This window comes from Cervus canadensis, chromosome 11, assembly GCF_019320065.1.
Source record: "Cervus canadensis isolate Bull #8, Minnesota chromosome 11, ASM1932006v1, whole genome shotgun sequence".
NCBI lineage: Eukaryota > Metazoa > Chordata > Mammalia > Artiodactyla > Cervidae > Cervus > Cervus canadensis.
Window position 1 is genome coordinate 28021720 of NC_057396.1, and position 15046 is coordinate 28036765.

The window sequence follows — 15046 nt, forward strand, 5'->3', positions numbered from 1 at the left end:
TTTAGAGCAAGCCTGAGTACTTCCTGGACTTCTGTGAATGCTGTCCTTAGAGCTTTTCTGGAACGAGAGTCTAGAACTCGGAGGCTTCATATGCATAAGCCATGATCCTAGTTAGTTATACATAGGAAAAAATAAGGAAGGGGGTTGAGACTCTAGGGACTGAATATTTGCTTCATTTTCATTAGCTAGTATCTGTTTAGAGTGAGATTGGGAAGACTTTACTCTTGAGCTTTTTTCTACAAGATGCATTTTCCTTTTTAGAACATTTTATGTAGCTTACTTTAACTGGATTTTTATTCTATTTTCAATAGCTGACAGATATCAATAATAGTGAATGTAAATAATGTCTTTTATGTTAGGAATTTCTTGAAAGGAGACACTATGGAATATCATATATGTACTTGGAAATAATTTGTGTATAATTCTCCTTATTTTGGCAGAATTTGGATTTAACAAAGAGGAAGATGATTCACGAAGGCCCATTGGTTTGGAAGGTGAATAGAGATAAAACTATTGGTAGGTGTACTGTCTGCCAATTTGGGGGAGAGTAGAGAAAGAAAAAGAATAGGAAAGTTTCCTTATGCCAAAGAGAAAAGACATCCACTCACACTTTTCAGTTACAGCAGTTAGCAGTGGTACTTCATGTTATTTATACAGTCACAGAAAATCTGCTTATGTTATTTTTTTACATGTGAAGTGTGTTAAATATTTCTTTAGGAATGAAGCAGAAAATTTTGTCATTGTTCATTCCTGTCCCCATCTTTGTATGCTAATCAGGCTAAGCTTCTTTTTAAACTTCTCTGTCTCAAACTATCTGTGGTGAAGAACCATTGTTTTTTTGTTTGTTGTGATACTTTAAAGATGAATTATTAAAAATGAAATTAAAAAAACACAATAGCAATTTTTTAAATTTACTAGATTTACCAGAAATCAGTTTTCTATGTCAAATTGTTATAAAGTTTATAAAACACATCTCAGTTTCTGTACTAATCACCCTTTCCTACATTTTTATTTTTAGATCTATATACATTGCTGCTGGAAGATATTCTTGTATTGTTACAAAAGCAGGATGATAGACTGGTGTTAAGGTGTCACAGTAAGATTCTGGCATCTACAGCTGACAGCAAACACACGTTTAGCCCTGTCATCAAGTTGAATACGGTGTTGGTTCGACAAGTGGCAACAGGCGAGTATGTCCGCGGAATGACACTAATCTCCAGGCTCATCATGACCTTGCATAAGACACTCAGTGTTGTCTAAGCTGCACAGCCGGCATGGAGTTCTGCTCCTTTTATATTCTTACACAGATCAAGTGAAATGCATTTATTGCCTAGAATGTGAATTATGAGTTTATATCCCAAAATTATTTAGGATGCTTAGAGTCTCTGAATAATTTTTCACATTTAAAATTTTTCTGCATATTACTCTGATCTTTATTTCATGTTCAAATCAGTGAAGATAGTGAATTGGAGCTCATGCCATTGAAAAGGCTCTCATTGGTCTTGTTAGTTTCATTAAACACTTCAAGAGTTTATTTGGGCAAAAATTTATTTGAATTGGGCTGCATCTAATATAGCAGATACACTTTTTTTTTAGATTATTTTTATTTGTTTTTTTGAGAAGATAAAATATTTATTCACTTATTTTAAGTTATGAAAGTATGATAACACCTTTACCAGAGACTTGGAAAATACAGAACAAAGTTACATATGGTTCCACTATATATTGTGATTATTTTTTTAAGTAGATAAGTTAAGAGTTTTAGTTGGAGTTTCAATATCAAACTCTCAAAAATTAATAGAATGAATAGACAGAAAAGTAGAAGGATATAGTAGACTGGAAAAGCACAATGACCCAATTCAACATAATTAAGATTTATATAATTTGCACACAACAACAGGTTAGAAATTCTATTCAAGTTCCCATAGACTATAAACCAGGAGATACTAGAACATATCCAGGGACATATAACTGGGTATAAAATTTTACGGTCTAAAGGTATTGAATCATACAGAGTCTGTTCTCTTATCATTGTGGAATTATGTTAGAAATCCGTATCAGAAGATATTTGAAAATAATGCTCATGTTCTCAAGTGCACTGTGACAGTTACCAAAAGAGATATTGAACTTAGCCATTGACAGGGCTTTCCTCTTTTGATATGGTGGGGAAAAAAGCATAAACAGGAGAAGTGGGTGTGGTTTAGGTTTTTTAAAAATCAGTTTAAGTTACAAAGTTACACATTAACAGTACTAATAATGAAGATCCCTTTTTAAAATTGTTAATTCCATGGTGGTAAGATACATTTATGACCTCTTTTCATCAACACCTACTGAATATTACCAACTAGCCATTTAGCAAAAGAGCAGTGTGGAATAAATGGAAAAAGAATGTTTAGTTCAATAATTTAGATAATAGACACTTTTTTGTTTTTAATAAATTACTGTGAAATTAGTGTTGCTTTTATAATCTTTGTTTTATTAAAGCATAATATATATATATAAATTCTTAAGTTGTATTTGATGAGTTTTTACCAAGTGAATGAGTGTCTACAGAGTGAACACGTGTTAACCTTTACTCAGATTAAGATACACATCTTTCACAGCCTCTGTGGGTCATATCAATAGAGTAAATTTGTCTTGTTTTTTTCAGATAACAAAGCTCTATTCGTCATCTCCATGTCTGATAATGGAGCACAAATTTATGAACTGGTGGCACAGACAGTTTCTGAAAAGACTGTGTATGTACTGGACATAGCTGCCTGCTCTATTGTGTCTTATTATTCTGAATATAATATTCCACAATCTTAACCTTGCTTTTGTAATAGGACTTTGAAAACCAAAAACTGTGTGGAAACAGATACTTCCTCTGTATTCTTTGAGAGGTGTTCTTTTAAGTACTTGTTCTTTTTTAGACAGCTGCTCTTACTGGGGCTTCCCAGGTGGCACTAGTGGTAAAAAAAACCCACTTGCCAATGCAGGAGTTATAAGAGATAAAAGTTTGATCCCTGAGTCAGGAAGATCCCCTGGAGAAGGGCATGGCAGCCCACTCCAGTATTCTTGTCTCTTACTTGGAAAAGTATCTTTCCTAAGGAAAAAATTCTACAAGTGTCAAGTGAAGTTTTTTTAATGGGTAGTATATCCATAATATTGTTAGGTTTTTCGTTAAGGTGTAGAGTTTTTATAATCTCTACTTAATAGTATGTCTCCAAAATAAAGAAACCCTCTGGCAGAAATAGGGTTTTTTGTTTGTTGGTTTGGTTTGGTTTCTGGTATAGTTCGTTTTTATTTCTGCTGTCTGAGTATATTTAAAGTGTGTTTCGTTTTCCTTTCCCTTCCGTATTTTGTGCTCTTTTCAAATGTGCAGCTGGCAGGACCTAATATGTCGGATGGCCGCGTCCGTGAAGGAGCAGTCCACAAAGCCAATCCCACTGCCACAGCCACCACCGTGCGAGTGAGTGTGCCTCTGCTTCTAAGTGGCATCAGAAAAAAGATGGATGATTCTTAACATTTTGTTGCAATGATCTTTAGGCACCTTGTGAAGCTAAAAGGTTATTTTTTTTTTTTCTTCTGTAGAGGAGACAACGATGAAGAAGAACCTCCAAAATTAAAAGTGGCACATCATGACATTTCAGTCACTGGTCTGCAGAGTCCAGGTAAACTGTTTTGCAAAGTTAACCTGGAAGAAAGTAGTCTACATGTTAGTTAATAAAATGTGAAGAGAGAAAAAAAAAAAAAAATTAAAAGAAAAAAAGAAAAAAAAAATGTGAAGAGACTCTTAACTGTTTTGGTTTATGCAGGTTCTGGCATCCGCTGTTCACTTTAACAGACTTTGCTCATGTGCCTTCTGTGTGCCATCATAATGCCACACTAAGTGCATGCATTTTACTTTGTGGACAATCACTGTAGCTTATGTGGTTATTTTTTTCCAAATATTTTTCTGGGTGCTTCACATTAAAAGTTTTGTTAAGATATATTCTGCTTTCTCTGTTCCATTGAACAGACAGAGATTTGGGATTAGAGTCTCCTTTAATGTCATCAAAACCTCAGTCTCATTCACTGGGTACCTCTGGGAAGTCGGAGGTAGATGACCTCTTTGTGGCTGAGAGACAGTTTGCAAAGGAGCAGCATGCAGACGGGACACTGAAGGAAGTCGGAGTGAATTATCAAATCACAATCCCAGATCCACACTTGCCTGTCTCAGAAGAACGGTGGGCACTGGATGCACTAAGGAATTGTAAGTTCTATTCATACATTAACACAGATACACTTATTAAGCACCAGAGTTCTATAATGTACTCTGCAACCATTTAGGAAGAGTCAGGAAAGTATAAACTATGAATTTTCCCTTCAAGAATTTTACAGTCTAATTTGGAAGATGACAGAAAACTTTCCCTATCTTCTTAAGTAGATAAGCTTTATAGGTATGTCAAAATTGATCTGGTTTGAGTGACCAGAGAAAGGGGGGCATTAGAAAACAAGAGAGCTGTGACTACTGCCTTGAAGATGGGTAAGACCCAAAATAGGGATTTATTAATAGGAGGATAAATAGAAGTCATTCAGATAAGAAGAACGGTAGGACCAGAAACAAAAAGGCTAAACCTCTGAGGGTGTTCAGAGAGCAGTGAGTAGGGCAGCTGGCCTGTGTGGGAGACCACATAAGCTAAAGGAGTTGTGCGACAAGGTTAGAAAGCTGGAGGACACTTTGTGGAGCCCAGCTGTTGCGGACCCTGAAGACTAGATTGAAGGGTGGCACCCCACAGAGTTTTGAGGACTATTTCAAACTATAGATAATCTTCTGTTTTTCTTGTGGATACTGTAGTATTCTTCACCACAGCCCATTCTACACACACACACACACACACACACACGTGCACGACTGGGTGGTCCTTGCCACTCTCTTAGCTACCCCCCCTCCCCCCCTTCCAGCCTGGTTGAGAACCCCTGCTACAGACAGGAGTGCATCACATGTCTCAGGTGTACTGGAGGAAGGGAAAAGGCTGGCTGCAGAGAAAGAGCCACTTGAAGTTTTTAAGCTGGAGTGTATGTATTAGTAATGAAAAATAATACTCTGGCTGAGAGCTGCGAAAGGATTTGAATGTAAAGAGGATTGGCGTGGTCTGGGCCTGAGGCCAAATGGGTTTGGACTAGAATGGTGTTAGAGAAATAAAAATGAAGTGAGGAACCAACAAATACTTAAAACAATTGACTTCTTTGGATGTGAGGACAAAGGAAAGGGAATATTTAAAGATAATTTCAGTTATCTTGTCAAATAAAAATTAGAAGGACTGCCATTGCCCACTGATACACTTTCTTTTCTGTTTCTTTCCTTTGCAATAGATTGTGGGCTCAATTTTAAACATGTTGAGATGTAGGTAATGAATGGCAAGCCATTTAAGAGGAAGGATGAGCAGGAGGTTGGAATTTTAAGACTGAAACTTTGGAGGAGGTTAGGGAGAGGTGGCCATATGAATTCATAGCATCCCTCAGGGAGTGACTGCAGAGAGACAGAGGGTCAAAGACCCAAACCCATGTGGAGACCTTATTTAAAGGGAAGACAGAAATTAAGGCAGTTGAAAGTACGGAATTGGTCAAGTCATTTAAGACCTACTTTATTCTAGACTCATTGAGTTAACAGTGGTAATGATTTCTGATGGTTTCACTAACATTGTTTCACTGACCCTCTCATTGAGTGGCCTCAGAGCATGCACTGGCCCATTTAAAATTAAATTGGTTCTGTTTTCAGCAACCTAAGGAAGCTGTGTTACTAGTGAGGTCATTTTTAAAAACTAATAAATATTTCCTTATCCTTTGAAATTATGCATGGTACCAAACATTGGAATTAAATTTACAGGCCAGCTTTGTTTTCTTCGTCACCATTTAAGGAGATTCTTTGGGTTATTATAGATGATAAAGTAAATGTTCTGTGTCTCTAATAAAATTAGAAAAAGTAATGCCTATGTAGATAGTGTCTGCTTCTGGAAAAAGCAGAACTTTCAGATTCTTTTGTTTAGATTGATACAGATTTTCTACATCCTTTTAAGAAGTACCTTGGGGGCATTATTCCAGTTATATGGAAGAAAACGTGGAGGCAGGCATGGTATTGGTTATTTAACAGTTTTAAATAGGAGAATAATAGGAAAATCTCCATTGAGAATTCTTTAGGTTTTTTTTTTTTTTTGGTCTAGTTTAATGTTAAATTTTCTCTAGATGGTGTTTTATTTCATTTTTCAAACCAAACAAAAGATGATTGTATGAAGTTAATGTTTTTAATTGTATGCTAGTAAAAAAAGTACTGGCTTTAAGAGAGAAATTATAATTCCTCTGATTTAATTCTGTCTGTCTGAGATTATGTGAATGCATGTGTTCTCCCCACTTCCTAAATCTTCTAGTGGGTTTGTTGAAGCAGCTGCTGGTACACCAGCTGAGCTTGACTGAGAAGAGCACTCAGGAAGACTGGCCACATTTTCCAAGATGCAGGACAGCCTCTCTGGGGGTGCAGGCAGACAGTGGAACCCAGAACCCTGAAAATATTAAGGCCTGTCATCCTGTTGAAGCACAGATGCCCTTTAGAACTGGAACTGGTGACATTTCAACTTGTTACAGTCCACGGACTTCAACTGAATCTTCTGCTCCACGGGATTCAGTGGCACTGAATTCAGTGGCACGGGATTCAGCACTGGCATTCCAAGAGAGCCAGGCAAGTGACATTTTAGTAATGGACCACATGATTATGACCCCAGAGATGCCTCCCTCAGAGCCAGAAGGGGGTCTTGATGAGAGTGGAGAGCACTTTTTTGATGCCCGTGAAGCACATAGTGATGATAATCCATCAGAAGGTGATGGAGCAGTTAAAAAGGAAGAGAAGGATGTTAATTTGCGCATCTCAGGCAAGTTCCTTTCACATTTAAACTTTGATTTCGATCGTCGTTATTTGTCCTATGTGCTGAAATTGATGTTGCTTGGATATCCAAGCATTATCTCATGTGTGTGTCTGTGTATAGTGTCTGTTCTTTCATGCAGTAAATACTGTCTCTACTCTATGCTGGACCCTTACCCTAGGTCCTGGGAGATGTAACAGTGAATAAAACACAGAAAAATCCACTCCTCTTATGAAGCTTCACCACCACTTGGGGAAAGAGTAACAGTAAATAAGTTACCAAATAAATAGATGTCAAATAGTAAGGATGATACAGAAAAATAAGTCAGACTGAGGGGCACAGACAGTAATAAGGATGGATAGGGTGGTCAGGGAAGAAGGCCTCTCATGAGGTAGCACTTGAGCAGAGAGAGACCCAGGGGAAGGGAAGGAAGACGCTGTGTGGGTGTCCATAGGTAGAGTGTTCCAGCAAAGGAGGTGAGCACACAGTCTGCGAGGCCAGAGCAGGCATTCTGTGGTTAAAGAGCACAGGCTGTGGGAGAAAATGGTGGGAAATGAGGCCAGGTGGGTATTTGAGGGAAAGTGGTCATAAGATCATATAGGGACTAGGTAGTTTTCAGCTTTTAACTTGTAAAATGCTAGAAAACATGAGATTATCCCAGAATTACTAGGAATGTTTGCTAAGTTTAGCTTTAACCTGAAGTAAGAAAATTCTGATGTCCTGGAAACGTAACTTGGAAATTTGGGACTTAATGGCCTTTCCTCCTCTTTAACAGCTTTTAAGCTATTTCAGATGTTAAAGAATCCTCTGGCAATGCAGGAGGCCCCAGTTTGATTCCTGGGTCGGAAAGATCCGCTAGAGGAGGGAGAGGCTGCCCACTCCAGTATTCTTGGGCTTCCCTGGTGGCTCAGCTGGTAAAGAATTTGCCTGCAATTCGGGCCACCTAGGTTTGATTCCTGGGTTTGGAAGACTCCCTGAAAAAGGAAAAGGCTACCCACTCCAGTATTCTGACCTGGAGAATTCTATGGACTGTATAGTTCATGGGGTTGCAATGAGTCAGACACGACTGAGCGACTTTAACTTTCACTTTTCAATAGCTTTTAAAGGTGTTAGCACATCACCCCACATCTGTTTTTCAATGTGTTGGAGGTGGTACTAACCTCTTTAACCTGTCCTATCTCTGTCCGTAGGAACCTATCTGATCCTTGATGGCTATGACCCAGTGCAGGAGAGCTCCACAGACGACGAGGTTGCTTCCTCGTTCCCTCTTCAGCCTGGAGCAGGCATCCCCTCTCTGGACTCTGGACACCAGCAGCAGCCTTCTCCCCAGAATGCTCATTCTGACGGGGCTGTTTCACCGTTCACCCCAGAATTCCTGGTCCAGCAGCGCTGGGGAGCTATGGAGGATTCCCGTTTTGAGATCCAGAGTCCCTCTGCTTGTGCCGATTCACACAGCCAGATCATGGAGTACATTCATAAAATAGAGGCTGACCTTGAACACTTAAAGGTACCTTGGACTTCATCCTTAGGAGTCGGATATAAGAAACACATTTAACAGAGAGAAAGTGTAGAATGATCAACATGCTGATGTCAGTAACCTCGCTGAGGGTCTAGATTTGTATGTTTTCTCTGACCATTGTCTGTGAGTAGACCTGGATGAAAAACTAAGGTCAGCATTGTTTTATCTGGTTACACATCACAAGAACAGAAAAAGTTGTACTCTATAAACTGTGTGTATGTATGGCTTTCAAAGGTTTAAGGACCTAAATGCATTTGGGATGACTGGCTCACCTCCATGAGAAAATGTGAGCAATAAGCTGAGATAGGTGGGGTTTGTGTAATTAGGAATCTAGGCTGGGAAATGCCTTAACTTGCCATCACCTATTAATTATCCGTGAATTGTAGGGTGATGTTGATAGTTTCCCAGATGCTGTGACAGAGAGAAATTGTCTCCAGTGGCCCCAGTGGTAATCTAAAGACCTGCCTATGAGTAGGAGTTCTGTAAATGGGCAATTGAAGATGTCACTGTGTGACCCATCACTGCAGAACTGACCCGTGTGGTCATTTCTGACAACAGCACTCTTAAGTTTGCCATCCGTAGGCTCAGGTACCAGAGCCCAGATGTTTTGTCATGACATTACTTAGTAGAGGTTTTGGGGTCAGAGTTCAAAGTGTTCTTAAAGTCTCCTAGCTAAAGATTGGTCTCCCTTAGTTTTTCTTTCACCTTCATATGATAGGTTTTCCTTTCTTTGTAGCATTACATGTAGGGATGTCCTGTGACTGGTAAGATTCTAAGAGGCCATGGAGGGCACATTGGCTCTAACTTAGTTCATGCCACATATGGGATCATTTTCAGGGTGACTCCAGGACAGGAGGGAATAATCACCTCTAGTGGTTGCCCTCTCCTCTACTTTCTTCTGCATGGGAACATTTTAAGTTATTCACTCAAGGGAGAAACAGGTAAAAGGAAATGAAATTTACTTTTTTTTTCCTATTAACAAAAATTTTAATGATGTTAATGTTAAATTTGACGGCTTGTACCTGTAATATACAAAAGCCTTCTTTCCTATTTTCAAAACAAGGTTTTTTTTTTTATGATGTTTGAATGAAAAACCTGTGGGTTTTATTTTACAGAAGGTGGAGGAAAGTTACACCATTCTTTGCCAAAGGCTGGCTGGATCAGCCCTCACAGACAAGCACTCAGGTGTGTGAACGCTGTGGGTTTCTGACTCAAGAATCATCCTGCCTGAACAGTACATTGAATGAAATGATTTATTATTCTTTAAAGCGAAAACCTTGTGAGATTCTGTTTCATCTCTTGTCTTAAAAAAAAAAGATCCTTGTTTCCGAACATCATACGTCAAGCAGAGGCCACCATCTGCTGACTCGGCTCTTCCTCTCAAAGAGGAGCTGCAGTTGTCAGTCCCCACGCCACCCGTGTTCTGTCTGTCTTCCCATTTGCAAAAGCAAAAGGCAGAGTTGCGTGAGCCAGGTAAACTGAGGCTCCGTGCAGTGGAGGCAGGCCCTCCCTGGGTCCTGCTGTGCTTTCCTGTCTCCCAGGGACCACAGGTGGTTCCGTGTCCAGTGCCGCAGTCTGTACTCATTTGCCTTCATTCTTTTGAATGAGGCTATTCCGATCGAGAAACAAAGATGTTAACAAGGTGCACAGGTTTCAGATGTATTCTCTGTGTTAATTTTATTTTTATTTATTTTTTTAAATTTATGTATGCATTTTTGGCTGCGCTGGGTCTTCATTGCTGTGAGGGCTTTTCTGTAGTTGCGGCAAGCAGAGGCTACTCTCTAGTTGCAGTGCGTGGGCTTCTCACTGTGGTGCCTTCTCTAGTTGCAGAACATGGCCGCTGGGGTGCGTGGGCTCCGTAGATGCCGCTCGCGGCCCTAGAGCACAGGCTCAGTAGCTGTGGTGCACAGGCTTGGTTGCTCCTCGGCGTGTGGGATCTTCCCAGATCAGGGATTGAACCCGAGTCTCCTGCATTGGCAGGCGAATTCCTTACCACTGAGCCACCAGGAGAGGCCCTCTCTGTTTTAATTTGAACTCATTCTTTCTCCTTAATTTGACCTCTGCACCTCTTTGTTCTTCCCAGATAAAAGTTAGAGCCGCGTGTCCTGGAGGCGACTGCAGGTTGTTGGATTTGAGCACCAGCCTTGTCTCACCACGCCCTGGCTCCAGTGTGGACACCGAGAGAGTGTGTGTGACGTGTGACAGAGACCTGCCTGCAGACGGCCTGGGGGAGCCATGCCCCCGGGGCCCAAAGCAGGACTGGGTCTTCACAGCCCGGCAGCTGCACAAGCCTGTCCGCGGGGGGGACGTCCTGCTCTCACCCTGCTCTCCTCACTCTCAGAAATCCATTTTGATTCAGAACAAAAACCAAATGTATAGAGCTTTGGGTGTAGAATATGAAATTTTGCTTAGACTTAAGAAAAAGAGAAAATCAGATGTATTTATTTGACTTCATTCCGTATTTGAAAGCACATTTTAATTTTTATTTTGCCATGTTTTGTTTTAATTGAGTAGTGAGAGTTTTAGCCCTTTGTATTTAGTACACCCAAGGATCGACGGCTCCTGAAGCAAAGAGTTCGGGATGGGGTTATCAGGAGGTGGCTGGAGGGGTGAAGAGGGGGAGGGAGTGGGCAGAGGAGGGAGGAGCATGAGGTCTCCACCGAATGATGTCCCTTGCCCTCTGCTGTCCCGTAGGCTGCTCGTCTGAGGGTCCCCTCAAAAGCGTACTCAAAAGTCCTCTGCCGCGCCTCCTCCGAGCAGAGGACTTGAGTTTTGTGCTCCCAGGTGGGGGCTTCCTCCCACCCGAGGCCAGCGCCTCTTCTCTGAGGCTGGGATCCACTCCCAATGAACAGGAATCCTCAATGTACTAAAGAGCAGGCACTTGAAAATGGGTGTGTTTTCTTCTATCGTCTCCTTTTCTGTTGAGGGTTGGGATTTGGGAGGGAGAGGAAAGCAAATTTTATTTTCTTGACTATAAATTTGTTATCCTTGGTATTGTTTCATTTTTATAATTATACATTAAGACCTTGGCACTTGTGTAAAATAATCCCTGCCAACTGAGCAGGAAGCGAAAACAAACAGAGATGCTTCAGGTGGTGGCAGGGGTGGGGGCTGCTGAGGAAGGGTGGGACGGAGCGGGTGAGAGTGTGGGAAGGTTATGTAACTGAATCACTACTGAGTTGAACAATGGCTTTCATGAGCCACGGGTACTGCTGATTATAAGGCCAGTAAAATTTTAGTACCTGGAGGTTTGACTCTGATTTTTGCACTGATGGTGCCAAAGGGCTCTTGGAGTTTGAAAAGAGAGCCGAGAGTGGAGTGGAGAAGGATGCGGTGGAGAAGGCAGAGCTGCTCCAGCCAGCTCCAGAAGCACATCCTCTGACTTCACTGCTGGAGCTTTTTCCGCACTGGTGCATGACTGACCTTAAAAATTGCAGACCAGAACATACACTGGATACTGCAGGCAAGGCGTTGGGAACTGCCTGCTCTAGAATGAATAGTAGCCCTGGCAGCACCCTCCAGAGGATAAATGTTTCAGAACTGTAACTTGAGAACTCCCTTCAGTTCTGTTGACTTTCTGTGGTTTTCTTTGTGCATCAGGTATATATTAATATGTTTTGAAGTATTTTTGCCAATCAAAAACTAAATCATTTGTCAAATATTAAAATTCTGTTAATACACAAAGAGTTGATCCACTGCTCATGTCTTTCAGTAGTACCCTCTGAACTCTGTGGGTAGTTAGGATGTAATTTTACTCTCCCCTGCCATCCCCCCACCATCTGCCCAAATATATATATATATATATATATATACATATATAATATATATATAAATTTTCCCCCCATCACAAGTGGTAAGGATTCCCAGCTGCGTTTATAAACACCACTACAACTTAGCAAAACTCATGTATGTCCAGATTCTTGTTTCTGTCTTTCCAAATGTGATCTGTGTTTTTAAATAGACCAACTTGGATTGTTGGACCTCACCTATAAATTAGAATTTTATTTTGATTTATAGCCCAAGTATAGATTAAATCAAAATGGGATTAAAAATTTTAGAAGCAGAAGCTAATATATAAGTAAAGCTTGGGACTTGAACTTTCTGTATCTCATAAGAGAAACAAGTAGAAACCAAATGGTTACATTGTGCTGCTGGAAATAATGTAGTCACTCCCAACTAAAAGGGTTACCTGTAGTTACTTGACACTAATACCATCAGTGGGCAGTTAATCAGAAGGAAGGTAAATACAAGTAGAACTTTCATCTTAACTTCAGATAGTAGGGTCATTGGATAATTCCCTAGCACTCATTTATTTAAGAAGATTTGTATGTTAGCAGAGTTTTAGTTTCTCTTCTGGTTCAGCCAACCCCTTGTCCTTAGCAACTGTTTGCTTTTCTTTTCCCTGAAGTTTAACCTCTCCTTGGAACAAAAACAGGGCTAACTGGAAAAATATTTTGAACATTGCTCTAATACCTCCAAATAAATTCATATCTAGATCTTCAAATGAAGCCCCCAAATGAAATCTAATTCTGAAAAGATTCCATGATTTTTTGAGTTTTCTTTTTAACCTCACCAGCCTCATGTCTTCCTCCTCCTCCTCATCCTGGTCTCCCATGCTCTCTTCCCCACACACCCCCCCTCCCCCGCCTTTTGTCCATTATAATCACATCCATCCTACTTTGATACTATACCTGCCTTTCAGGACAACAGAATTAGGTAATCTCTGTTTTTGGGTGAGACTGATGACCGTCAAAACCGTTTTCTTGAAGTTGGAATCAACTTGCATGTAGAAAGACCCAAGGGCGGTGGACAGAGCTCCCTTCCCAGAGCAGGAGAGCTGGTTTTAGCTATTGTGGTGACCTGCCGTGACCCTGTGCTCCTTCCAGTGGCCCTAACGGCTCCCTTGCTACTAAGTGGCAGATTACATTTGAGGTGTCTCTTTCCTTTTCAGAGAACAGAGTTCAGCAAGGCAAATCAATAAACCCCAAAGTGCTACAATTTAAAATCATGATCACTGCCCTAGAAGCCATATATTTCATGTACTTTAAAACCAGCTATGAATAACTTGGACTGCCAGGACCTGAACTGTGACTATTTATTATAATATGCTACCAAAAAGGTGCTTTTTTGCTTTCTTTTCCCTGAAACAACTTTGATCGACTGTTAAAAACGATGAGTCCCTCTCAAAAATTTTTTTTGTTAATTTGTCCTTGGAGAAGGGTGGGGAGCTAGTGTGATAGTAGAGGAGAAAAGTCCACTGCCCTTATTTTTGAAGCTAAAGAAAATAATTATGCCTCCTGTGAGTTGTCTTTTACTCACATACTTTTCTCTTTCTTTATGATATCATTAAATTCAGTGTATTATGTGGAGCTTCTGTTTTTCAAACTGGAAGCTGTCTTCTTTGAAGGTGGTATATGATATTATTTTGAGCTACAAGAGCTTTGGTCGGTCTTTCCTTCCCTATATGTCACAGGGGGCAAGGTTCAAAACTGTGTACAGAGGACCTTAAGATAGAAAATTAGCAGGACCTTCCAGTCATCTTTCTGCTGGCTAACTTTTTATTCCCTGGAATTACAATTGCTGTTTTTTAAATCATGTTTTTTTTCCTCTGACTCCTCCACCACTTTTCAAAGTGATCTGCATAATTATTCTTCCCTCAAGAAAAGAGTCCCTTTGCCTTGTTCTTCTCCACTGGTACTGATGGTTTTGAAAATAAACTGGTAGGAAAAAAAAAGTGTACCTCCTAGAAGGAAGCCCTGTCGGCCGTTTCCAGGTGCCAATGGCTAAGCAGATGTACTGCAAACATAACTGTAATTTGTGCACACTGTGGGTTATTCTTAATCAGCCTCTTCCTACTAGAACATTTTATTTTCCTTGTTCACCATACAATCATGTACTCTTTAACAGAAATTACTTTTAAAGAAATCTGGAACTATCTTAAAAAAAACTTTATTAATAATCATGTATTTTTACTGATCACATTTTGAAATGCCTAAAAGACTTTATTGTTCTAATTATCCAGATGTACCTTTGTAAAATAGCTCTTTTATGAATTAGCTGATAAGGCTGTATGTTTCTGGAACAAAATATTGGTCATCTAAAAACTGTTTTCTGGGTTCTGGGAAAATAGAAAAATGAGAATTCAAATATTAAATATGCTTAAAGGAACCAAGTATGTGACTTTTTATTTACATTCCTGTTGATTTGTCTTATTCAAGTTATCTTAGAGAAGTTTTGGCACCAAGGAGGCCATAATTAATCTCACTGGCGGTGACTGTCAAACATCTTCCTGCTGGTCAGAGCATCTTTACTAGTGAGACCAGCCATTTGATCTCTGTAACATGTAAACTTCCATGGGGACACTCAGAGCTGGAATTGTCCCAGAATCTGGGACAGCGTTGTTTGTTTGTTTGTTTGTTTGTTTTTAAACAGTTTTATTGGGATATAATTCACTTACTGTACAATTTACTCATTTGAAATGTACAATGATTTGGGGCCTGTTACATTATTATTTTTTAATGGTGGTAAAATATATATAACATAAAAACCTTAAATGTACATTAGAAGAGTAAATGGAGCAATTTTTATGGCTTACTTAAAGGTAACTTTGGTTTAATGCTACCCTAAATGAAGTAAGACATCTTTATTA

At 39.9% G+C, this 15046-nt stretch overlaps 1 protein-coding gene across 6 annotated transcripts in view; it reads left to right on the forward strand.

Moving 5' to 3' along the window:
* The window catches only part of ARHGEF12 (Rho guanine nucleotide exchange factor 12), a 149832-nt gene extending 135500 nt beyond the window's left edge, over nucleotides 1-14332 (forward strand). For all 6 annotated transcript variants that reach the window (XM_043482301.1, XM_043482298.1, XM_043482299.1 and 3 more), the window contains 10 exons: nucleotides 441-516; nucleotides 1019-1186; nucleotides 2651-2738; nucleotides 3365-3451; nucleotides 3574-3653; nucleotides 4001-4234; nucleotides 6390-6887; nucleotides 8069-8385; nucleotides 9513-9582; nucleotides 10481-14332. In XM_043482301.1, coding sequence (XP_043338236.1) covers nucleotides 441-516; nucleotides 1019-1186; nucleotides 2651-2738; nucleotides 3365-3451; nucleotides 3574-3653; nucleotides 4001-4234; nucleotides 6390-6887; nucleotides 8069-8385; nucleotides 9513-9582; nucleotides 10481-10491 — 1629 coding nt within the window. In that variant the 3' untranslated portion in view covers nucleotides 10492-14332. The remainder of the gene's footprint in view (nucleotides 1-440; nucleotides 517-1018; nucleotides 1187-2650; nucleotides 2739-3364; nucleotides 3452-3573; nucleotides 3654-4000; nucleotides 4235-6389; nucleotides 6888-8068; nucleotides 8386-9512; nucleotides 9583-10480) is intronic.
* Nucleotides 14333-15046: the final 714 nt, after the last annotated feature.